The sequence below is a fragment of the Protopterus annectens genome, chromosome 10.part0 (genome assembly GCF_019279795.1).
Source record: "Protopterus annectens isolate FY-2018-M chromosome 10.part0, PAN1.0, whole genome shotgun sequence".
Classification (NCBI taxonomy): Eukaryota; Metazoa; Chordata; order Ceratodontiformes; family Protopteridae; genus Protopterus; species Protopterus annectens.
Window position 1 is genome coordinate 1,015,261,222 of NC_056744.1, and position 24,747 is coordinate 1,015,285,968.

The 24,747-nt window shown below is 37.4% G+C and overlaps 1 protein-coding gene across 3 annotated transcripts in view; it reads left to right on the plus strand.

Moving 5' to 3' along the window:
* Positions 1-24,747, plus strand: part of LRRC39 (leucine rich repeat containing 39) — a 365,433-nt gene that overhangs the window by 16,121 nt on the left and 324,565 nt on the right. For 2 of the 3 annotated variants that reach the window (XM_044085779.1, XM_044085781.1), the window contains exon 2: positions 2,093-2,301. In XM_044085779.1, the coding sequence (XP_043941714.1) occupies positions 2,174-2,301 (128 nt within the window). In that variant the 5' untranslated portion in view covers positions 2,093-2,173. The remainder of the gene's footprint in view (positions 1-2,092; positions 2,302-24,747) is intronic. The other variant, XM_044085780.1, reaches the window with a different exon arrangement.

Genomic DNA, 24,747 nt, shown 5'->3' on the forward strand with positions numbered 1-24,747 from the left:
AGGACACACAGCTTACATCTCCCCATTTTAGAAGCAAAAATAACGTTACTGTGTGTGGTAGAATTGTGTGATCTTTCTCTCTCTCTCTTGTCTTTCGGCTTTTCCTGGTTAGGGGTCGCCACAGCAGAACTCCGGTCCGCTAATGATTGGCAGTAGATTTTTACGTACTGGCTTGCCGGGCCTAATGCACAACCTTCAATGAAGGAATGCCCATTCACGCATGCCGCTACACAGAAGACGCTCTAACTGAGAATTGAATGGGCAACGTCTAACTGTGAGGCAACAACGCTACCGCAGCACCACCACCGCAGTGGTAGAATTGTGTAATACAGTTCATTAAAGTCTACAGATTTTCACTGTCTCTATGATAATGTGATTTGTCACTGTTTTTAAACTGGTGTTTCTGAGTAGTTTCCCAAAGTCCTACTGGAAGCAGGAAGAGTTATGTGCTATTTGGTATTCAAATTTTATGATAATTAGATGTCCCGATATTGTTGTCTGAATCTAACTACTTTTCAAAGGATTTTGTTCCTATTTTCACTGCCTAAAAGTACAGAGGCATGGTTCTGGCCCTGTTAGAAATCACTCAGGCTTTTGATATGGTAGCCTGTGCTATGTACTGCTGACCCCATAGAAAGGGCAAAACATCTAATTTCTTTAGCTAGTGGGGTTTGGCTTTACTGGCCCGGATGCGGTAATGAAGATTTATAAAAAGTAAAGTGATAACCCATAAGTGGAGCCCTTATTTGGCTTTAAGTTATCATTTGTATATATTAACCAAGCCTCCTTTTGAGGAGGTTTAATATTTTACAGTGAATACTCCAGTCTGTCTGGTTCTTTTTGTTGTTGCCCCCTATGTGGCTTTTCTATGTGACTTTTTTATTTATTACTTGGACTCTTTAAAATCTCATTTATTTGAACTTTCATTTGATTAGCATTGCCAGTGCTGAATAGCTATTACTAAGTAGTTACTATCACAGGTAAATTGTATTTTTTGTGGTATATCTGTGTTTCAGTTTATTTCTCATTTATCTCTGCTTTCTGTTTTAGTGTTCATTTTGTTTTTAATAAATTGTGTAGTGTTTGGACTCAAGATCTTAAATAAAGCTGAAGTTGAAGTATGACCCTTGTACCTATGAGTGCATGTCAACCAGTGAGACATCAGGCTGTAAAAGAGGAAAAATCCACGGGAGCTGCCAGGGTGATGGCTTCCCCTCCCTGTAATCAACGTGTACCCCTGTAAGTAGGGGAATGAAAGTTCTGATCATGAGAAAAGACAGAGATATGGGGTTGATTGTTAGCAAGTGTGGGACTAGTAAAAGGAAAAAAGGAAACATACCCTGTACCTCCCAGCATACTAACTCTGACGTCACTGCTTTGAACCTCCAAGTAAACAGAATACCTCCACTGCATTTTGTTAGTACAAAAGCTGACTTTGCCACAGAACATATTGTGAAAATGACATCCAGCATATGTTGTTTCAACAATGTGAGTTACCACTAACATGTTTATGATTCTCAAGATAATAAACTGCTTCATTTTATCTAGCTGTTTTTATATTGTCTTTTTGTGTATTGATTTTTATTTATATTGTATTGCACTTTATTCTCTCTCTCTCACTGGGTATACTTATTAATTTCACTCATTTTCCTTCCTGTTCCTTTTATCCTGTGGGTTCCTATTACATTACTTGGCAGTTTAGTACAGAGGATTAAGGCTATGAACTCTTAACAAGATCCTTCATGTGGTGCAAGGTTTGATTCCCTTTGCCTTCTGTGTAACCTTGATCTAGTTATTTAACCAGACAGTGTTTTGGAGCAATTGAGAAATTAAGCTAGACTCCTCAGTGATCTCCTGGAGTTCATGCCTAGTAACCTATGCCCTACTTACATCATGCTGTTTTCACTGAAAGGCAGCACTGTGGCCAAAAGCTGGTGTCTTAAATTAAACTGTTCATTGTTCTTACTCATTTCTATGGTACACATTGTACATTGTGCATCATTACTGATGGATTGAACTATGCTTTTTACTGCAGTAGTTTAATTAAAACATTTGACAAGATCATGCTCTTATAACACTGTTTTATCTTAAGCAGCTAAGTGTACTGTGGTCGTGATGTACCGGTTGTGACTGTGGAAGTGGAACAGCATAAAGAACACTCGTCCTGTAAACTATGACAGGAGTAACTATCTGTGTTGGAACGGTCACTGCCATAAAAGCAGTTTGGGAGGTACGCATAAAGAAACATAAAGAAGAGTTACAGAAGGAGAAGACGTTCAACCAGAAAGCAGCTATAGGGAGGTAAGCTACTTCAGTTCTTCCTCTGGCGAAGTATCTTAACAAGATACACAATGAAAACAGAAAATGGAAATGGACTGAAAACCACAGCTTATGCTTTAATATATCGTTGGGGTTAAGCCAAATGCAAGCAGTTCACATATTTGCACAATAAGGAAAATGTAGTTCACAGTTACTACAGTATTAAAGAAAAAAAAAACACTGCTAGACAAGCAGCCTTAAGTAATGTACTGCTAGCCAAGTAAACTAGCAACAGTGAAAGTATTAACTCTAAGTATGTTTTATAAAAGCACTACACACTGCATAGGACTGGGGTACAAAAGAGGAAATGCCAACTTGAAATTTGCAGAAAACACAGCAGCAAGCCAGTAGAGGTGGTATGTTACTGCACACCAAACAGACATACCAAGCAGGTAGTCAAATAATGAGATAAACATGAATAACACCACCGGTATAATTCAGAGAAGGTTATTCTCTGTAAAGCCATCTTCTTAAAATGCACGACAGTGCTGTTATTGAGGAATGTTATTAAGGAAGAGGCCAGTTTGCTTCAGGAAAACCCCAGATACTGAGCTATTACTGCTATAATAGCAATATTCAATATAAAACACCCCTCCTAATGATAATTCATGCAGACACACACACATACACCTAAACACACAGATATAGGTACATACTGCAAAGAAAGCACATTGGATTGCTTCATGTCACTCATAACTGGTATTACCTTTGCTGTTGTACCACATTTAACAACATAAATCCAATAGCATGCAAGATTAGGATATATTGACAAACAATACTACATAATAGGGACCAGTAACATGGCAGGCTTGTGACATCACTCAATGACTCACAGATCATTCAGGCCAGATTAGATGTAAACTAGGAGGAATGTGTAATGGGACAAGTCAAATCAGAAACTTGGCTGAATTGTATAACCCATCCCTGCATTTTTCACACACACACACACACGCACACACACACACACACACACACACACATACACACACAAGCACACACACACACACGCACACACACACACACACACACACACACACACACACACACACACACACGCGCACACACGTGTGCAACTTGTACATATATGTAACAAAGCATATGTGGCTTACTTATCCATTCCCTAAAATACGTCTTCCACTGCGTCTTTATCAGAACATCGAACACTAAAAATAGTGAACGCTCTTTTATCGAACTTAAAAATGCAAAACCTTAAAATGCAGAAGGAACAGATCAGCGATTTTTTTCCCAGGGAAAAAATTTGTTGATCCAAATAAAAAAAAAACAATGTACAGGCAAAATAAAGTGGAGGGCTTTGCCCCCCCCCCACCAACTTAAATATACCAACTCCGAGATTGCACCACAGTGGAGAAAACAGCAAAGTTCGGAGAATGGCCTATCGATTTTTTCCCCCCTGCCTTCGACATTTTCAGCTTTCACATTTTAAAGTTCGATAAAAGTGCGTTCAGTAATTTAAGCGTTCACTCTTCTGATAGGAACCCCTTCTACATGTTCTGCATGCATGTAGGATATACAGTGCACTACAGTGCATGCTAACCAGTCAGTGAACACCCCATCCAACTCAAAGAATGCAAATGAAAATCAAGAACTACGATCTACTACACTATATGCCTTTGTTCTTCTATAGCATCTCACTGCTGCAGTGCTAGGTACACAGACAGCAATACCACTTTCCCTCAGAAATATATGCCCTGTGCCCTTAAGACCATGCATGTTATTTACATGCAGTAATACTGTCAGTTGCCTTTGTAATCTCTCTTTCCCAACAGAATACCATATTCCAGAAATAATAAAAACTATAGGAGAAACCTAGCCAAGCTAGAGTTTTCACTGTAAGATAACTTATAGTTCCTGTAAAAGAAGCCCATGGGCTATGTGCAAACGACCCTTTAAGGACATCAAGTGTTTTAGCTGACTTTTTACTTTTTCTTTTTAAGTCTTTATGGATACATTTTGGTGAAATAAACTTCCCCACTGTTTCATCAACACCTTTTTCCACTTTGAATTATAGTTTTCTGCTGTGCTCCATTCATATCCCTCTGTAGCCTACCAAGCTTGTACTGCTAGATGCAAACTTCTGTTTATAAATTGTGTCTGTCAGCTTTATGACCTAGTTGCTTTCTGTCAGCCTCTAGCACTTAGTGCAAAGGGTGTCTATGAATTTATCCATCAACATTATACACAATTTTTATTTCATGCATTTTGTTACATTATTTACAGATCATTAAATTAGTGAATGTTGATATTAATCATGTGTAACATGTAAGCATTATAATGCTTCTCATGCAATGACTGCTCAACCTACCTACTCAATCTGCCTTACCTTCTATAACACTGTAGATTGACTCTTGATGTTCTGCATTGTCTGCTAACCACTAAGGTTTATTCAAGCCAGTCTAATTTATAATGTGATTCTTTTTCTACACTAGGTCATTTAACACTTTTGAGAAAATTGTATTAAATACCACTTACTTTAGGAATGCATGTTTTCCTTTTTTTCCCTGAAGCTACTTCTTAGCAAAATCCCATTTCTGATCATCTGTTTTTTTTTTTAAAAGCCTTCCTTTTATACCTCATTTTACATCTGGGATAGCTGAAATTATGCCTTCTCCATCCATGCCATATCCTTGAACGTAAACATAGTTAATGATTGCATCTGCACTATTTATTTGTTCCCCCCACTTACCTCCACACCAAGGACTCTACCAGTTTGCTCACTGCACCAATTTGTTCCACTTATACAATCTGATCAAGGACTGCAAAATGCCATCATAAGTACTAGTGGCTTTTAAATTAAGTCCTATTTTTCACTGACAACTCTTCCTCATTTAGGGCCTTGAGAACTGCGGTAGATGTAACTTGTGCATGTGCATGCATTTCTGCCTCTTTGCAGACCATGAAAAACTTAAGGTGGCAGAGACTCTTCACAAACTCAGAAGATTGCAGTAACTCTAGGTCTATGTCCAGGATCAGCTTTGTCATTGCCAGACTTCCAACCTCACTTCAAAATGAAGTAGCAGGCCCTAGGCAGGAGTGTCCTCTTTCCCATTTGTGATTTGCATTACATTTAGAACCATTAGCAAAGAAAAAGGACTCAGAAATTTAATTAAGGATATAATTGGTATGGTAATCTAGAAAAGTTGGCTTTATTTGCAGATGATTTTATTTTGTACTTGATGAAACCAGACAAGAATATTTCAGTGTTGTGGAACATTTTGAGTCGTTTTCAAGTCTTTTTGGGATACAAAATTAATGAAGAAAAATAAAAGCAATAGCTGTAAAATATGTACCCACACACAGATTGGTTCAGCAATACTCATTATGGGGACATGATAAAATGAACTATTTAGAAGTATGGGTTAAAAAGGATTCTAGTATGGCAGCTAAGGATATGTGGGTAGTGACTAAATCAAAATAATACAAAGACTGAGAAACTTTAGCTCTGTTTTATGGATATGTATTGCAAGATACAAACATTGAAAATGGTTTTAGTCCCTTTAGTTTTCTACAAAGGTCAGGCATATTTTTATCAACCAGAGGAGAAGTTGTGCATAGCAATTAATAGAGAGTTGAAAGATTTCATCTGCAAGAGGGGAAGAGGGTAACAGTCAAATGGGATAACATAATCCTTCCAACAGAATAGGGTGGTTTGGGATTGCCTGATATGAAGGGGTATTTCAAAGCTATGCAGATAGGACTCCTATACAAAACACAAAAAGAAAGATATAATTCAAAGTGGAAAGAGATGATTATGAAACAGTGGGGAATCTCAGGAAATAAGGAGAGACTGAGATTCTGGATGCAGATCTTTAAGGAGAATAACAGGGATTCTGGATGCAGATCCTTAAGGAGAATAACAATAACAGCAACAATACAAAATATTATATTTAAAAGTAGCAGAAAGTATTGTAAGAACTAAGCCAACACAGGAATGGAGAAAGGAGGTTCTGCTGATAGGGATAACTGCAATTAGGGGTACAGGGAATAGGCAAGAGGGGAATTTACTGGAAAAATGGCAAAAGAACCAAGGTATTAGGAGCAAATAATTAGAGAGAGAAAAGTAGTAGAATGGGATGAGGCTAAAAACACCTTTGGACTACAGGCTAGAGATTGCCTTCCCTATGAAAGATTAATATCAGTGTGCAGACAAAGAGAAAGGAATAGCGGGATCCTAAGTGAAAGAACAGGGCTGGTCGAGTTTTTAGAAGAATCTAGAACACAAGCTGCTGCTAAAAAGGGATAATTAGTAGGGCATATAAATACTGTATGATAACTATAAGAATCAATCAGAGGAGGTTAGAAAGGATTGGAAAGAGAGACTGGATAAGCAATTCACAAAGAAACAATGGGGGGATACATGTATGGCTTCCAAATATGCAACAAAGCCTAGAAGTTGTAGAATGTTTGCTTGGAAGTGTTTGCTTAGGTATTTTTATACCCCAAGCAACTCCAAAGAAATTATCTGCATGTAGATTGCAGGTGTGATGGGGAAGAAAGAGGTCATTGGGAACATATTGTTGGGAGTATAATGAGTTGGCAGACTTTAAAAATTCCCTGCAGACTACTCTGTCAGAAATATTAGGTGAGCAAATTGGTGTAACTAAGAAAATTATTTTTCTGGGCAGTGATATAGAATTGGAATTGCTAAACATAGTAAGGCCTTGCTGAGTTTAATTCTGTTGGCTGCTGAAAAAAGCAGTTACTGTAAAATGGAACTCAAAGCCTAAACCGACCATACTAGAAGTAGTCAATATAGTAACAGATAAAAGAACCAGAAGGGGGGAACCCTAAACAAGGTTGAAGCAAATTACATAGCAAAATGGGAAATGTGGTAACAGTACATGCAGAATAATGTTTTAGAGGTGGAATGAGGTTTAAAGAAAGGCAGGAATTGAATGAGCTATGTAATATGTGATTGACATTGACTATACAGAAGATTATATGTGGTGTATAACTTTTGCAACTGAAAATATGTCAATATAGTTTGTTTTCATTTATATAAATGTATGATTGCCCATGTAATAATTAATACTTTAATAAAGATGTTTCTTGTTTATACAAAATGAAGTATCAAGCTGATGATTTCATGACTCCTCACACCTCAGCCACTTGTTTAGCACCTTGAGAAGAATTTGAACCAGGTAAACATTTGTGCAGATGGACTCCTGCCTTAGTCACATAAAGACAATTATTTTTCAATTCATAATACATTTTCTGGAAACACTCCCTCACTTTAGAAGCCTTCTACTAAACTACATTCAATTTACCCTTATCATTATAGATATTTTATCCTTACAGATTTAAAAGTACTTACATGAGCTGCACCCTATCACCAGTGATCTGTACAACGTTATATCATATTATACAACATTGCATGCATTTCATAAGCCTACCTAGCCTGTCTTTTAAATGCCTTTAACTTTCTACCTCTTCTTCATCTCTGCTTTCCCCTTCCCTTTTTACTATTGTCCATGTCCTCTTGAAATGCTTCTGTGGATCTGTGGATTCCTCCTTCGCCATATTAGAATACCATACTGAACATGTATATATATATATATATATATATATATATATATATATATATATATATACATATATATATATATATATATATATATATATAAATCCCAATCAGTAGATTGAACTTTCAAAACTTCAAAAATCATACAGCCGAGACCGTATGATCGATGTTTAGAAAGTTTGAGCATTTTGAATGGAGATCGCTGCACAGCGCAAAATGGGAAATTTACTGTTCTCCTCACTGCAGTGAGATCTCGAAGTTGGTATATTTAATTAGCAGGAGGTGTGGGGGGGTGCAGGGGTGTTTGCTCCCCTGCAAAAACTTTAAAAACATGTTTTTGTTTTTAATTTTTTTATTTTAATTTTGAACTTTCAAAACTTTGATCTTACGGTCTTGGCCATATGATGATTTTCGAATTTTTGAAAGTTTGCTCTACTGATAGGGATCCATATATATATATATATATATATATATATATATATATATATATATATATATATAAAATATATATGTGTGTGTGTGTGTATGTTTGTTCATTTAGCATTTTTATATATTTATACCTACCTATTTCTATATATTTTACACACACACAGACACACACACACACACACACACACACACACACACACACACACACACACACATAAAGAGAGAGGGGGGAGAGAGAAAGAGAAAAAGTTATTTTATTTATTTATTTACATTTGATTACCAGGTACTGTCCAACTGGGCCAGAAGCCCGTTTTCAGTGGAGAACCAGGGAGAAAAGCCCCAAGGAAGACTACATAGTTATACATCAGTACAAAAAAAATATGTGTGTGAGAACCATCAAAATAGCAAAAAGAAGTTCATGTAAATCATTGACATTATACAGTATTAGTTAAGAAAAATACAATAAACTTTCAGGATTAATTAAGATATTGCATACAAGCAAAAAAAAATGTTTTTAAAGTAGATATGAGTATCAAAAGGAAGGTAGAAGACTCATTGCCAAGAATGACAATGGCTAATGGAGGGAATGAAGGTAGACAGTAAAAAAGGGTAAGATTACTTAGTCTGGGGAGAACAGGAGCATAGCCAATGATTAATGAAGTATTCTTTTAGAGACTGTTTGAAGGTATGTGTATCAGTGATGGACAGAATATGCTGGGGAAGAGAATTCCAGTGTTTAGCAATTTTGTGGCAGTATAAGGAGTCACCATGAGAATTTTGGGTTTTGTTAACTTTCAGCAACATTTTATCAGCAGACCTAAGTGACTTTAGGTTAGTGTGGGGTTGACCAAGGTCCGACAGAGCTGGACAGTTGTCAAGTTTATATATGACTGTATGGGAAATTAATAGTTGATTTAGTGTTAATAAGTCAGGGAGTTCTAACCAGTTCAGATAGTGAAGGGCAGTACAATGATGTGATCTTTGAGACTGGTTAGCGGCAAATTTGGCCATTTTGTTATAGCAAGATTCAGGGTTATTCAAATCAGATTTGTGAAGGTTGGTAAATATTTGAGAACAGTAAAGTAGGGAAGATAAGAGATGGGCTCTAGCTGTTGCAAGTCTGGCATGATCGGTAAGATAGGATTTAGTCCTATAGAGAGCACCAAGTTTTACATGGACTTTTTTAATCGTTAGTGCTATATGTTTGTCAAACTTAAGTCCACTGTCAATCGTGACACCGAGAAGTTTTGTTTGTTCGATGTTTTCTATATTTGTGCCATTGGAGGAAGAAATAGAAATAGGTGGTTGGTTATTTATTATTGAGTTATTGTAAAAGATCATAAGCTTGGTTTTATTAGGATTTAATATGAGTTGATGGGCTGCTAAGTATTTTTCAATATTATGGAGGGCAGCCTGAGTTTTTTCTTGAAATTCCTTGATAGAAGGGGCAGAGCAGATGAGGGAGGCATCATCAACATATTGTATGATTGAATCTGGTTTTGCTGCGGAGCTTAGGTCATTGGTAAACATTATGAAAAGTAGTAGGCCAAGGATAGGTCTTTGTGGGATTCCTATAGGAAGCTGGGGGGAGTGTTTATTATGCCATAAAGTGGCTTGTTTCTGGTTAGAGAGCTAGTTATGAAACCAACCTAGGGCTTTAGTGGTAGGAGGCCAGTTAATTCAGAAGTATTTGATGAGATACAGCATCAAAGGCTTTTAACATATCTAGAAAGGTAGCAGAGACAAGTTGTTTTTGTTTTTAAGGTGATTTATGGTATTAGTAAAGCTTATTAGAGCTATGTTAGTACTATGTCTAGGTCGAAAGCCATGTTATGTATTAGATAATAGATTATTCATCAGGAAATGGTCTAATATTTGTTTGTGTATACACTTTTCTAAGATTTTTGCTAGTGGTGAGAGAATGGCTATGGGTCTATAGTTGGAGACATCAGTAGAGGGACCGCCTTTATGTAAGTGTATGACATGGGATATTTTTCCAAAGGAGTGGTACATACTGTTCAGAGATAGACAGGTTTATAAGAATAGATATGGGGTAAGTGATGGAAGTAGCAGCTAGTTTTAGAAGATCACCAGGTAGCTGATCTGCAGTGAGTGTACAAGGTTTTAATTTAGTTAGGAGATTTTTTTACACAACTTGTTTGGATGGGTTTGAGATTGAAGAGGGTAGAATTTACATTGGAGGGAGGGGGTGTGGACAGAGGAGTATTAATGGGGTTTGTTTAATAAAGAAGTTATTGAGGTAATAAAAAGGGAATTAAATTGAGTGGCTATACAATCATTTGAGTTGGTCAGTTTTGAGACTGGTGTAGTGGGTTTTCCTGGGTTAAGAAGGAGATTGATTGTTTACCAGAATTTTTGGGGATTGTTTTGGCATTTTAGTTGACTTGTTTCGAAGTACTTTTTTTGTCTTTAATTTGTTTTTTGGCTTGATTTCGTATGCGTTTACTTCTATTATTCAGAAAGAGAGACCAGACTCTGTCTCTTTGTTTTAGAATTGTTTAATTTGATAACCAGGGAAGTTGTTTGGCTTTGGTGCAAATTTTCCTAATTGGGGCAAGGTCATTAAGTATTTGCAGGAAAGCACTATTAAAGTACTGTACTGCAAGGTCCAATTGATGAGTTTTTAGTGGTGCCCAGTCATGTTGTAGAAGTGCATTAAATATGGATGGGAAAATGTTTTTTATTGCAGATGTAGCAAAATTTAATGTTACAGGAATTATGTGAATGTTTTCTAATTAGGTAGGTTGGGGAAGTGATTGCTTAAAGTATCAGGAAGACAACCGGCATCATAACTAATGTTAGATTTGATTGTTAAAATCCAGTCTAGCATGGATTGCCTGTTGGTGAGTTTGTTGATGTGTGTTGGGTGGCTAATATTTTGACAGAAGTTGTACAAGCTTATAAAGTTAGTAGGAAAATTAGAGGAGCAGTAAACCAGTCGAGGTTAAAGTCTCCAAGTATTACAGTTTCATGGCTGAAGTTGGAGGAGGCCCATTCAAGGACATTTTCAATGTTATGGTGGTTATTAACAGGAAAGAAGTAGATAGCTATAATGATAATTGACTTATGTTTATTTATATCTAGCCATGCTACTAAAATTTCTGAGTTAGGGAGATCAGGTGGAGTAGTGTTAAGTTGTACCAGTTTAAAATTGTCTTTGAACATGATGCCAATACCTCCACCACGTTTAGATAATCTATCAGTTCTGAGGAAAGTACCTCTCAACTGTAAAGATTTTTGCAGAATGTCCAGATTTTTTGGCTCATATTTTTGGTCTGTTTCCCATAAAATTGTGGTTTTCTGGCAATTCATTGGCAAATCATTGACAACTGAAGTCAGACAATAATAGCACACATCTGAGTTTCAGACTTCATATCCTTCAGAAAATGTATGCTAATGCATAACCTGTTAGTCTATCCACTTTCTAAGTTTGTAAGAGCAATATTTAAAAAGTGTCCCTATTTTTAAGCCTTTATCCCCCCATTATTTGTGCTTTTGTCCAGATTTCTTGTTATAACATATTGAGAGGTATTGAGGATACTATACCCATTAGGAAGAAATTATTCAGATTTGATATGAGGCTTAAGCCAGGTTTCAGTAGTGATGGCTATATCTGGGGAGTAAAGGGCAATAGCAGCATTAAATTAATTTACTTTATTTGACAGGCTTCTGAGGTTGATGTTTATAATGAGTAGGTTAAAGTTGCATTTTTTTAGTGGTAGGTGGGAGATAGGTAAGGAGTAGGGGGAGATATCAGTATTTGAATTTAGTGGAGGTGGTGGGGTTACAGAAAGTGGCTGGAGTGGGGCCTGGGTTAGGATGGATGTCACAATGGAGTTTAATATGGTGAGGGAGTGGAGGGTAAGAAATCTTAGTTTGAATAACAGTCTGCAATCTATGTAAAGGTTATTTGCAGAGCTAAGGGTATGAAAAGAAAGAAACTGTGTGTGTGCGTGCGTACGTGTGTGTGTGTGTGTGTATATATATATATAAATGTGTGTGTGTGTGTGTGTGTGTGTGTGTGTGTGTGTGTGTGTATATATATATATATATATATATATATATATATATATATATATATAAAGTGAGTGTGTGTGTGTGTGTGTGTGTGTGTGTGTGTGTGCATGTGCGCGCACGTGCGTGTGTGTTTATGTCTGTGTGTAATTTTCAAGGTTCAAAGGATTTTCTTTTCATAGGTTCATAGGTAAATACAAGGCTAGCTGACCTTGCAGGTCATTTTAAGCCTTGCAATTTCCCTTTTTATGCTCAAAATAATCTATCCTACCTGGTTATAGATTGGGCTTACCCATCCCATGGTTGATAATTACATGTTACCCCTAATGAGAATAACGGGGATTGTATCATAGATAATTTGAGGGGACCCATGCTTGGGATAAAGCATTTAGGAGCTGCCTTTGTCCATTAATAGCACAGGGGAAACCCCTGGGGTGAATTTTCTATTTCCCATCCATAGATCTAAGTTGCACTTAAAAATGGGCAGGTATGAACTGTGTTTTATGTGGATGGGGAGTCTGTTTCACAGCAGTAGTGTCCTTTGTGAAATATACATTTCCCTCCAAACCATTCTGTTGATGTTGCAGAAGAGGTTTAGATCCCTAGACTGAGTATTTCTGATACTATCTGACTTGCTGATGTGCAGTAAATCTATCAGTAATGGGTTGGTCAATGCTTTGTTTGCCAGAGACAGGTCACTTCTTAGCAGTCTGCAGGATACCGAGTAAAGTGACAGGGCTTTGAGTCAGTCCATGTAGGACATGTTGTTTAGGCCTTGTACCCTTTTAGTAAGGTATCTCTGTGGGCATTCTAGCTTTTGCATGTATCTGAACAGATATATTCCAAAGGGGGCATTATATTCAATGTCTGGCCTAGTGAGGGCTGAGTAAAGGGAGAAAATTATGTCCCTAAATCTAAACAAAATCCCTTTGGTTATAAGCTGTGAAATATAGAAGGACTTTCTTGAACAATAGAAACATGTTGGTCAAACGTTAGGTCACTGTCCACATAAATGCCCAAATCCTGAACAATTGTGTCAACTTTTAGGGGAGTATTGTCAATGTGGTGGTTCCCTGGGGAAGGTGACTTCCTAAAGGATACAATAATGTATTTTTGGCATTTAGTTTCAGACCATGATTTAGACACCAGTTATTTATTTGAGACAAACCTTCCTGCAGGATGGCTAAATCTTTTAGGGATTTAATGACTACTCATGGCTTACAGTAATCTGCAAACGTAGTCAGCCACACTTTGGTATTGTTTTTTATTTCAGAAAAGTTGATGCCAAGTTGATGCCAAACAGGAGAAGTCCAGCACAGAATCCTGGGGGACTACGCTGGTCACTGGTCTCTTTGTGAGGTTAACGTCCCATATTTAGATGATCTGAATCCTATGTGTGAGCCAGTTGACAATCCAGTGGGTGACAAGGGATTTATTTCCAGTTTATTTAGCTTTAATACCATGCTTGAGTGGGGGATTGTTCAAAAGCTTTGGTCAGGTTGAGGTACGCAGTGTGTACCATTTTGCCTTAATCCGTTTCTTTGGTGAGCTTTTCAAAACAATGGATTAAGTAGTGAGTAAGTATGACCTGCCCTTGATGAATTCAAACTGAAATGGGTCTAGAATTTGGAGATTCCCTATATCTTGACTAATTAATTCCATGGTAAATATTTCCATAGCTTTGCATATGAGGCTGACCACACTTTTTCTACACTAGGTCATTTAACACTTTTGAGAAAATTGTATTAAATACCACTTACTTTAGGAATGCATGTTTTCCTTTTTTTCCCTGAAGCTACTTCTTAGCAAAATCCCATTTCTGATCATCTGTTTTTTTTTTTAAAAGCCTTCCTTTTATACCTCATTTTACATCTGGGATAGCTGAAATTATGCCTTCTCCATCCATGCCATATCCTTGAACGTAAACATAGTTAATGATTGCATCTGCACTATTTATTTGTTCCCCCCACTTACCTCCACACCAAGGACTCTACCAGTTTGCTCACTGCACCAATTTGTTCCACTTATACAATCTGATCAAGGACTGCAAAATGCCATCATAAGTACTAGTGGCTTTTAAATCAAGTCCTATTTTTCACTGACAACTCTTCCTCATTTAGGGCCTTGAGAACTGCGGTAGATGTAACTTGTGCATGTGCATGCATTTCTGCCTCTTTGCAGACCATGAAAAACTTAAGGTGGCAGAGACTCTTCACAAACTCAGAAGATTGCAGTAACTCTAGGTCTATGTCCAAGATCAGCTTTGTCATTGCCAGACTTCCAACCTCACTTCAAAATGAAGTAGCAGGCCCTAGGCAGGAGTGTCCTCTTTCCCATTTGTGATTTGCATTACATTTAGAACCATTAGCAAAGAAAAGGGACTCAGAAATTTAATTAAGGATATAATTGGTATGGTAATCTAGAAAAGTTGGCTTTATTTGCAGATGATTTTATTTTGTACTTGATGAAACCAGACAAGAATATTTCAGTGTTGTGGAACATTTTGAGTAGTTTTCAAGTCTTTTTGGGATACAAAATTAATGAAGAAAAATAAAAGCAATAGCTGTAAAATATGTACCCACACACAGATTGGTTCAGCAATACTCATTATGGGGACATGATAAAATGAACTATTTAGAAGTATGGGTTAAAAAGGATTCTAGTATGGCAGCTAAGGATATGTGGGTAGTGACTAAATCAAAATAATACAAAGACTGAGAAACTTTAGCTCTGTTTTATGGATATGTATTGCAAGATACAAACATTGAAAATGGTTTTAGTCCCTTTAGTTTTCTACAAAGGTCAGGCATATTTTTATCAACCAGAGGAGAAGTTGTGCATAGCAATTAATAGAGAGTTGAAAGATTTCATCTGCAAGAGGGGAAGAGGGTAACAGTCAAATGGGATAACATAATCCTTCCAACAGAATAGGGTGGTTTGGGATTGCCTGATATGAAGGGGTATTTCAAAGCTATGCAGATAGGACTCCTATACAAAACACAAAAAGAAAGATATAATTCAAAGTGGAAAGAGATGATTATGAAACAGTGGGGAATCTCAAGAAATAAGGAGAGACTGAGATTCTGGATGCAGATCTTTAAGGAGAATAACAGGGATTCTGGATGTAGATCCTTAAGGAGAATAACAATAACAGCAACAATACAAAATATTATATTTAAAAGTAGCAGAAAGTACTGTAAGAACTAAGCCAACACAGGAATGGAGAAAGGAGGTTCTGCTGATAGGGATAACTGCAATTAGGGGTACAGGGAATAGGCAAGAGGGGAATTTACTGGAAAAATGGCAAAAGAACCAAGGTATTAGGAGCAAATAATTAGAGAGAGAAAAGTAGTAGAATGGGATGAGGCTAAAAACACCTTTGGACTACAGGCTAGAGATTGCCTTCCCTATGAAAGATTAATATCAGTGTGCAGACAAAGAGAAAGGAATAGCGGGATCCTAAGTGAAAGAACAGGGCTGGTCGAGTTTTTAGAAGAATCTAGAACACAAGCTGCTGCTAAAAAAGGGATAATTAGTAGGGCATATAAATACTGTATGATAACTATAAGAATCAATCAGAGGAGGTTAGAAAGGATTGGAAAGAGAGACTGGATAAGCAATTCACAAAGAAACAATGGGGGGATACATGTATGGCTTCCAAATATGCAACAAAGCCTAGAAGTTGTAGAATGTTTGCTTGGAAGTGTTTGCTTAGGTATTTTTATACCCCAAGCAACTCCAAAGAAATTATCTGCATGTAGATTGCAGGTGTGATGGGGAAGAAAGAGGTCATTGGGAACATATTGTTGGGAGTATAATGAGTTGGCAGACTTTAAAAATTCCCTGCAGACTACTCTGTCAGAAATATTAGGTGAGCAAATTGGTGTAACTAAGAAAATTATTTTTCTGGGCAGTGATATAGAATTGGAATTGCTAAACATAGTAAGGCCTTGCTGAGTTTAATTCTGTTGGCTGCTGAAAAAAGCAGTTACTGTAAAATGGAACTCAAAGCCTAAACCGACCATACTAGAAGTAGTCAATATAGTAACAGATAAAAGAACCAGAAGGGGGGAACCCTAAAAAAGGTTGAAGCAAATTACATAGCAAAATGGGAAATGTGGTAACAGTACATGCAGAATAATGTTTTAGAGGTGGAATGAGGTTTAAAGAAAGGCAGGAATTGAATGAGCTATGTAATATGTGATTGACATTGACTATACAGAAGATTATATGTGGTGTATAACTTTTGCAACTGAAAATATGTCAATATAGTTTGTTTTCATTTATATAAATGTATGATTGCCCATGTAATAATTAATACTTTAATAAAGATATTTCTTGTTTATACAAAATGAAGTATCAAGCTGATGATTTCATGACTCCTCACACCTCAGCCACTTGTTTAGCACCTTGAGAAGAATTTGAACCAGGTAAACATTTGTGCAGATGGACTCCTGCCTTAGTCACATAAAGACAATTATTTTTCTATTCATAATACATTTTCTGGAAACACTCCCTCACTTTAGAAGCCTTCTACTAAACTACATTCAATTTACCCTTATCATTATAGATATTTTATCCTTACAGATTTAAAAGTACTTACATGAGCTGCACCCTATCACCAGTGATCTGTACAACGTTATATCATATTATACAACATTGCATGCATTTCATAAGCCTACCTAGCCTGTCTTTTAAATGCCTTTAACTTTCTACCTCTTCTTCATCTCTGCTTTCCCCTTCCCTTTTTACTATTGTCCATGTCCTCTTGAAATGCTTCTGTGGATCTGTGGATTCCTCCTTCGCCATATTAGAATACCATACTGAACATATATATATATATATATATATATATATACATACATATATATATATATATATATAAATCCCAATCAGTAGATTGAACTTTCAAAACTTCAAAAATCATACAGCCGAGACCGTATGATCGATGTTTAGAAAGTTTGAGCATTTTGAATGGAGATCGCTGCACAGCGCAAAATGGGAAATTTACTGTTCTCCTCACTGCAGTGAGATCTCGAAGTTGGTATATTTAATTAGCAGGAGGTGTGGGGGGGTGCAGGGGTGTTTGCTCCCCTGCAAAAACTTTAAAAACATGTTTTTGTTTTTAATTTTTTTATTTTAATTTTGAACTTTCAAAACTTTGATCTTACGGTCTTGGCCATATGATGATTTTCGAATTTTTGAAAGTTTGCTCTACTGATAGGGATCCATATATATATATATATATATATATATATATATAAAATATATATGTGTGTGTGTGTATGTTTGTTCATTTAGCATTTTTATATATTTATACCTACCTATTTCTATATATTTTACACACACACACACACACACACACACACACACACACACACACACACACACACACACATAAAGAGAGAGGGGGGAGAGAGAAAGAGAAAAAGTTATTTTATTTATTTATTTACATTTGATTACCAGGTACTGTCCAACTGGGCCAGAAGCCCGTTTTCAGTGGAGAACCAGGGAGAAAAGCTCCAAGGAAGACTACATAGTTATACATCAGTACAAAAAAATATGTGTGTGAGAACCATCAAAATAGCAAAAAGAAGTTCATGTAAATCATTGACATTATACAGTATTAGTTAAGAAAAATACAATAAACTTTCAGGATTAATTAAGATATTGCATACAAGCAAAAAAAATGTCTTTAAAGTAGATATGAGTATCAAAAGGAAGGTAGAAGACTCATTGCCAAGAATGACAATGGCTAATGGAGGGAATGAAGGTAGACAGTAAAAAAGGGTAAGATTACTTAGTCTGGGGAGAACAGGAGCATAGCCAATGATTAATGAAGTATTCTTTTAGAGACTGTTTGAAGGTATGTGTATCAGTGATGGACAGAATATGCTGGGGAAGAGAATTCCAGTGTTTAGCAATTTTGTGGCAGTATAAGGAGTCACCATGAGAATTTTGGGTTTTGTTAACTTTCAGCAACATTTTATCAGCAGACCTAAGTGACTTTAGGTTAGTGTGGGGTTGACCAAGGTCCGACAGAGCTGGACAGTTGTCAAGTTTATATATGACTGTATGGGAAATTAATAGTTGATTTAGTGTTAATAAGTCAGGGAGTTCTAACCAGTTCAGATAGTGAAGGGCAGTACAATGATGTGATCTTTGAGACTGGTTAGCGGCAAATTTGGCCATTTTGTTATAGCAAGATTCAGGGTTATTCAAATCAGATTTGTGAAGGTTGGTAAATATTTGAGAACAGTAAAGTAGGGAAGATAAGAGATGGGCTCTAGCTGTTGCAAGTCTGGCATGATCGGTAAGATAGGATTTAGTCCTATAGAGAGCACCAAGTTTTACATGGACTTTTTTAATCGTTAGTGCTATATGTTTGTCAAACTTAAGTCCACTGTCAATCGTGACACCGAGAAGTTTTGTTTGTTCGATGTTTTCTATATTTGTGCCATTGGAGGAAGAAATAGAAATAGGTGGTTGGTTATTTATTATTGAGGTATTGTAAAAGACCATAAGCTTGGTTTTATTAGGATTTAATATGAGTTGATGGGCTGCTAAGTATTTTTCAATATTATGGAGGGCAGCCTGAGTTTTTTCTTGAAATTCCTTGATAGAGGGGGCAGAGCAGATGAGGGAGGCATCATCAACATATTGTATGATTGAACCTGGTTTTGCTGCGGAGCTTAGGTCATTGGTAAACATTATGAAAAGTAGTAGGCCAAGGATAGGTCTTTGTGGGATTCCTATAGGAAGCTGGGGGGAGTGTTTATTATGCCATAAAGTGGCTTGTTTCTGGTTAGAGAGCTAGTTATGAAACCAACCTAGGGCTTTAGTGGTAGGAGGCCAGTTAATTCAGAAGTATTTGATGAAATACAGCATCAAAGGCTTTTAACATATCTAGAAAGGTAGCAGAGACAAGTTGTTTTTGTTTTTAAGGTGATTTATGGTATTAGTAAAGCTTATTAGAGCTATGTTAGTACTATGTCTAGGTCGAAAGCCATGTTATGTATTAGATAATAGATTATTCATCAGGAAATGGTCTAATATTTGTTTGTGTATACACTTTTCTAAGATTTTTGCTAGTGGTGAGAGAATGGCTATGGGTCTATAGTTGGAGACATCAGTAGAGGGACCGCCTTTATGTAAGTGTATGACATGGGATATTTTTCCAAAGGAGTGGTACATACTGTTCAGAGATAGACAGGTTTATAAGAATAGATATGGGGTAAGTGATGGAAGTAGCAGCTAGTTTTAGAAGATCACCAGGTAGCTGATCTGCAGTGAGTGTACAAGGTTTTAATTTAGTTAGGAGATTTTTTTACACAACTTGTTTGGATGGGTTTGAGATTGAAGAGGGTAGAATTTACATTGGAGGGAGGGGGTGTGGACAGAGGAGTATTAATGGGGTTTGTTTAATAAAGAAGTTATTGAGGTAATAAAAAGGGAATTAAATTGAGTGGCTATACAATCATTTGAGTTGGTCAGTTTTGAGACTGGTGTAGTGGGTTTTCCTGGGTTAAGAAGGAGATTGATTGTTTACCAGAATTTTTGGGGATTGTTTTGGCATTTTAGTTGACTTGTTTCGAAGTACTTTTTTTGTCTTTAATTTGTTTTTTTGGCTTGATTTCGTATGAGTTTACTTCTATTATTCAGAAAGAGAGACCAGACTCTGTCTCTTTGTTTTAGAATTGTTTAATTTGATAACCAGGGAAGTTGTTTGGCTTTGGTGCAAATTTTCCTAATTGGGGCAAGGTCATTAAGTATTTGCAGGAAAGCACTATTAAAGTACTGTACTGCAAGGTCCAATTGACGAGTTTTTAGTGGTGCCCAGTCATGTTGTAGAAGTGCATTAAATATGGATGGGAAAATGTTTTTTATTGCAGATGTAGCAAAATTTAATGTTACAGGAATTATGTGAATGTTTTCTAATTAGGTAGGTTGGGGAAGTGATTGCTTAAAGTATCAGGAAGACAACCGGCATCATAACTAATGTTAGATTTGATTGTTAAAATCCAGTCTAGCATGGATTGCCTGTTGGTGAGTTTGTTGATGTGTGTTGGGTGGCTAATATTTTGACAGAAGTTGTACAAGCTTATAAAGTTAGTAGGAAAATTAGAGGAGCAGTAAACCAGTCAAGGTTAAAGTCTCCAAGTATTATAGTTTCATGGCTGAAGTTGGAGGAGGCCCATTCAAGGACATTTTCAATGTTATGGTGGTTATTAACAGGGAAGAAGTAGATAGCTATAATGATAATTGACTTATGTTTATTTATATATAGCCATGCTACTAAAATTTCTGAGTTAGGGAGATCAGGTAGAGTAGTGTTAAGTTGTACCAGTTTAAAATTGTCTTTGAACATGATGCCAATACCTCCACCACGTTTAGATAATCTATCAGTTCTGAGGAAAGTACCTCTCAACTGTAAAGATTTTTGCAGAATGTCCAGATTTTTTGGCTCATATTTTTGGTCTGTTTCCCATAAAATTGTGGTTTTCTGGCAATTCATTGGCAAATCATTGACAACTGAAGTCAGACAATAATAGCACACATCTGAGTTTCAGACTTCATATCCTTCAGAAAATGTATGCTAATGCATAACCTGTTAGTCTATCCACTTTCTAAGTTTGTAAGAGCAATATTTAAAAAGTGTCCCTATTTTTAAGCCTTTATCCCCCCATTATTTGTGCTTTTGTCCAGATTTCTTGTTATAACATATTGAGAGGTATTGAGGATACTATACCCATTAGGAAGAAATTATTCAGATTTGATATGAGGCTTAAGCCAGGTTTCAGTAGTGATGGCTATATCTGGGGAGTAAAGGGCAATAGCAGCATTAAATTAATTTACTTTATTTGACAGGCTTCTGAGGTTGATATTTATAATGAGTAGGTTAAAGTTGCATTTTTTTAGTGGTAGGTGGGAGATAGGTAAGGAGTAGGGGGAGATATCAGTATTTGAATTTAGTGGAGGTGGTGGGGTTACAGAAAGTGGCTGGAGTGGGGCCTGGGTTAGGATGGATGTCACAATGGAGTTTAATATGGTGAGGGAGTGGAGGGTAAGAAATCTTAGTTTGAATAACAGTCTGCAATCTATGTAAAGGTTATTTGCAGAACAAAGGGTATGAAAAGAAAGAAACTGTGTGTGTGCGTGCGTGCGTGTGTGTGTGTGTGTGTATATATATATATATAAATGTGTGTGTGTATATATATATATATATATATATATATATATATATATATATATATATATAAAGTGAGTGTGTGTGTGTGTGCATGTGCGCGCAAGTGCGTGTGTGTTTATGTCTGTGTGTAATTTTCAAGGTTCAAAGGATTTTCTTTTCATAGGTTCATAGGTAAATACAAGGCTAGCTGACCTTGCAGGTCATTTTAAGCCTTGCAATTTCCCTTTTTATGCTCAAAATAATCTATCCTACCTGGTTATAGATTGGGCTTACCCATCCCATGGTTGATAATTACATGTTACCCCTAATGAGAATAACGGGGATCGTATCATAGATAATTTGAGGGGACCCATGCTTGGGATAAAGCATTTAGGAGCTGCCTTTGTCCATTAATAGCACAGGGGAAACCCCTGGGGTGAATTTTCTATTTCCCATCCATAGATCTAAGTTGCACTTAAAAATGGGCAGGTATGAACTGTGTTTTATGTGGATGGGGAGTCTGTTCCACAGCAGTAGTGTCCTCTGTGAAATATACATTTCCCTCCAAACCATTCTGTTGATGTTGCAGAAGAGGTTTAGATCCCTAGACTGAGTATTTCTGATACTATCTGACTTGCTGATGTGCAGTAAATCTATCAGTAATGGGTTGGTCAATGCTTTGTATGCCAGAGACAGGTCACTTCTTAGCAGTCTGCAGGATACCGAGTAAAGTGACAGGGCTTTGAGTCAGTCCATGTAGGACATGTTGTGTAGGCCTTGTACCCTTTTAGTAAGGTATCTCTGTGGGCATTCTAGCTTTTGCATGTATCTGAACAGATATATTCCAAAGGGGGCATTATATTCAATGTCTGGCCTAGTGAGGGCTGAGTAAAGGGAGAAAATGATGTCCCTAAATCTAAACAAAATCCCTTTGGTTATAAGCTGTGAAATATAGAAGGACTTTCTTGAACAATAGAAACATGTTGGTCAAAAGTTAGGTCACTGTCCACATAAATGCCCAAATCCTGAACAATTGTGTCAACTTTTAGGGGAGTATTGTCAATGTGGTGGTTCCCTGGGGAAGGTGACTTCCTAAAGGATACAATAATGTATTTTTGGCATTTAGTTTCAGACCATGATTTAGACACCAGTTATTTATTTGAGACAAACCTTCCTGCAGGATGGCTAAATCTTTTAGGGATGTAATGACTACTCATGGCTTACAGTAATCTGCAAACGTAGTCAGCCACACTTTGGTATTGTTTTTTATTTCAGAAAAATTGATGCCAAACAGGAGAAGTCCAGCACAGAATCCTGGGGGACTACGCTGGTGACTGGTCTCTTTGTGAGGTTAACGTCCCATATTTAGATGATCTGAATCCTATGTGTGAGCCAATTGACAATCCAGTGGGTGACAAGGGATTTATTTCCAGTTTATTTAGCTTTTCTACCATGCTTGAGTGGGGGATTGTTCAAAAGCTTTGGTCAGGTTGAGGTACGCAGTGTGTACCATTTTGCCTTAATCCGTTTCTTTGGTGAGCTTTTCAAAACAATGGATTAAGTAGTGAGTAAGTATGACCTGCCCTTGATGAATTCAAACTGAAATGGGTCTAGAATTTGGAGATTCCCTATATCTTGACTAATTAATTCCATGGTAAATATTTCCATAGCTTTGCATATGAGGCTGATCACACTTATGGATCTGTAATTGCCTGGGTCTGTGGAACATCCCCCCTTATGCAGGGGAATGACTGCAGCTGTTCTCTATTCACTTGGGACAAATCTGCATGGAGGCTGAGATTGAACATTGTTGTTAGTAGTGTGGTTAAATTGTGCTTCATGCTATTCAAGATGCATCCAGGGATATTGCCTGGGCCTATCGATGCAGTATTTTTAGCTTTTGATAGCACTTTTAGGACTTGGTCTGGGAGCTGTGGCAGCAGCACAGGCTCTACATTGTGCCCTATATGGGGAAGAGTTGTATAGACCAACCACTTTGGGCATCTACTGTGGTGCGTAGTATCCTCAAGATAGGAGAACATGGATCACAGACTGTGCACAGTGGCAGGACTAGCCACTTGATGGTGTAAAATATGGCTGTAGGTGATTCGGTCATGTTGACTAATGTTGCTAATTGGCATGGGAATTTGCCAGTGATAAGTGGGTTGAGGACCCGGCCTACTTCGACTTACATGAGGGACCCATGCTAATGGTGGGAAAGGTGCATGTGACCCTATTGGCCAATGTGTGCGTGCCATAAAGCCCAGCAGCCCTGGGTCAATAAGCTTGTCCAGCTGCCCAGCCTAGGTTACCTGGGCTAGCTCTGTTGAGCGAAAGCTATATGTAAAACCAGTCAACTTGCCAAACATGAGTTAAGAATTGCTACACTTATGTAGGTTTACTGACAGCATGATGCTTGGAAGTGGATGACCTGATGGTACAGAGGAAACTGGACATCCTATGTATCCAAGAGACAAGATGGAAGGGCAGTCCAGCAAAGTCAGTTGGCTTGGAATCCAGAGTCTACTACTCAGGAGGAAAACAGGCAAAATGGTGTGGGAATTGTGGTGAGAAAGAGGCATCAGAAGGCAGTGAGATATGTCATCAGAATTAGTGACAGACTTCTCTCAATCAGACTGTGGCCTAATGATAGGACAGTATTCATAATCACAGCCTATGCCCCACAGAGGAGTTGTGATAGTGAAGAGAAGAGTGCATTCAGACAGCAGTTGCAGGACCTACTAGATAAAACAGGACAACATACATTAGTGTTGATAATGGGTGACTTGAATGCAAATATCAGGAAAAACAGAACAGGATATGAGGACTGCCTGGGTCCACATGGGTGGGGTAACAGGAATACGGAAGAAGAGGTCATTCTAGACTTCTGAGTGGCAAATGGCTTGATAGTAGCCAACACATGGCTCAGAAAAAGGGAACTGGGGCAGAATCAGTGATTGCAAAGTCATCCCCAGTGAAACAGTCAGCCCACAGCATAAACCACTGGTTGCCAAATCAGTTGCAAGCAGTGGTCAGAGAAGGCACTAAGGTCAGACATCAGGCTGAATGCCCTGGAAGCTGACTGTAGTGAAAGCACAACAGTTCATGGAATTACTCAGTGCTCTAGCACCTCAAGAAGAAGAGGAAATAAGTGGAGTTGGAGAAAAATGGCAGTGCCTGAAAACAGCGTGTGTGAGGACTACAGAAGAGATATGTGACCAAGCCAGGTATAGAAATAAGGCACATAAGGAAAGCT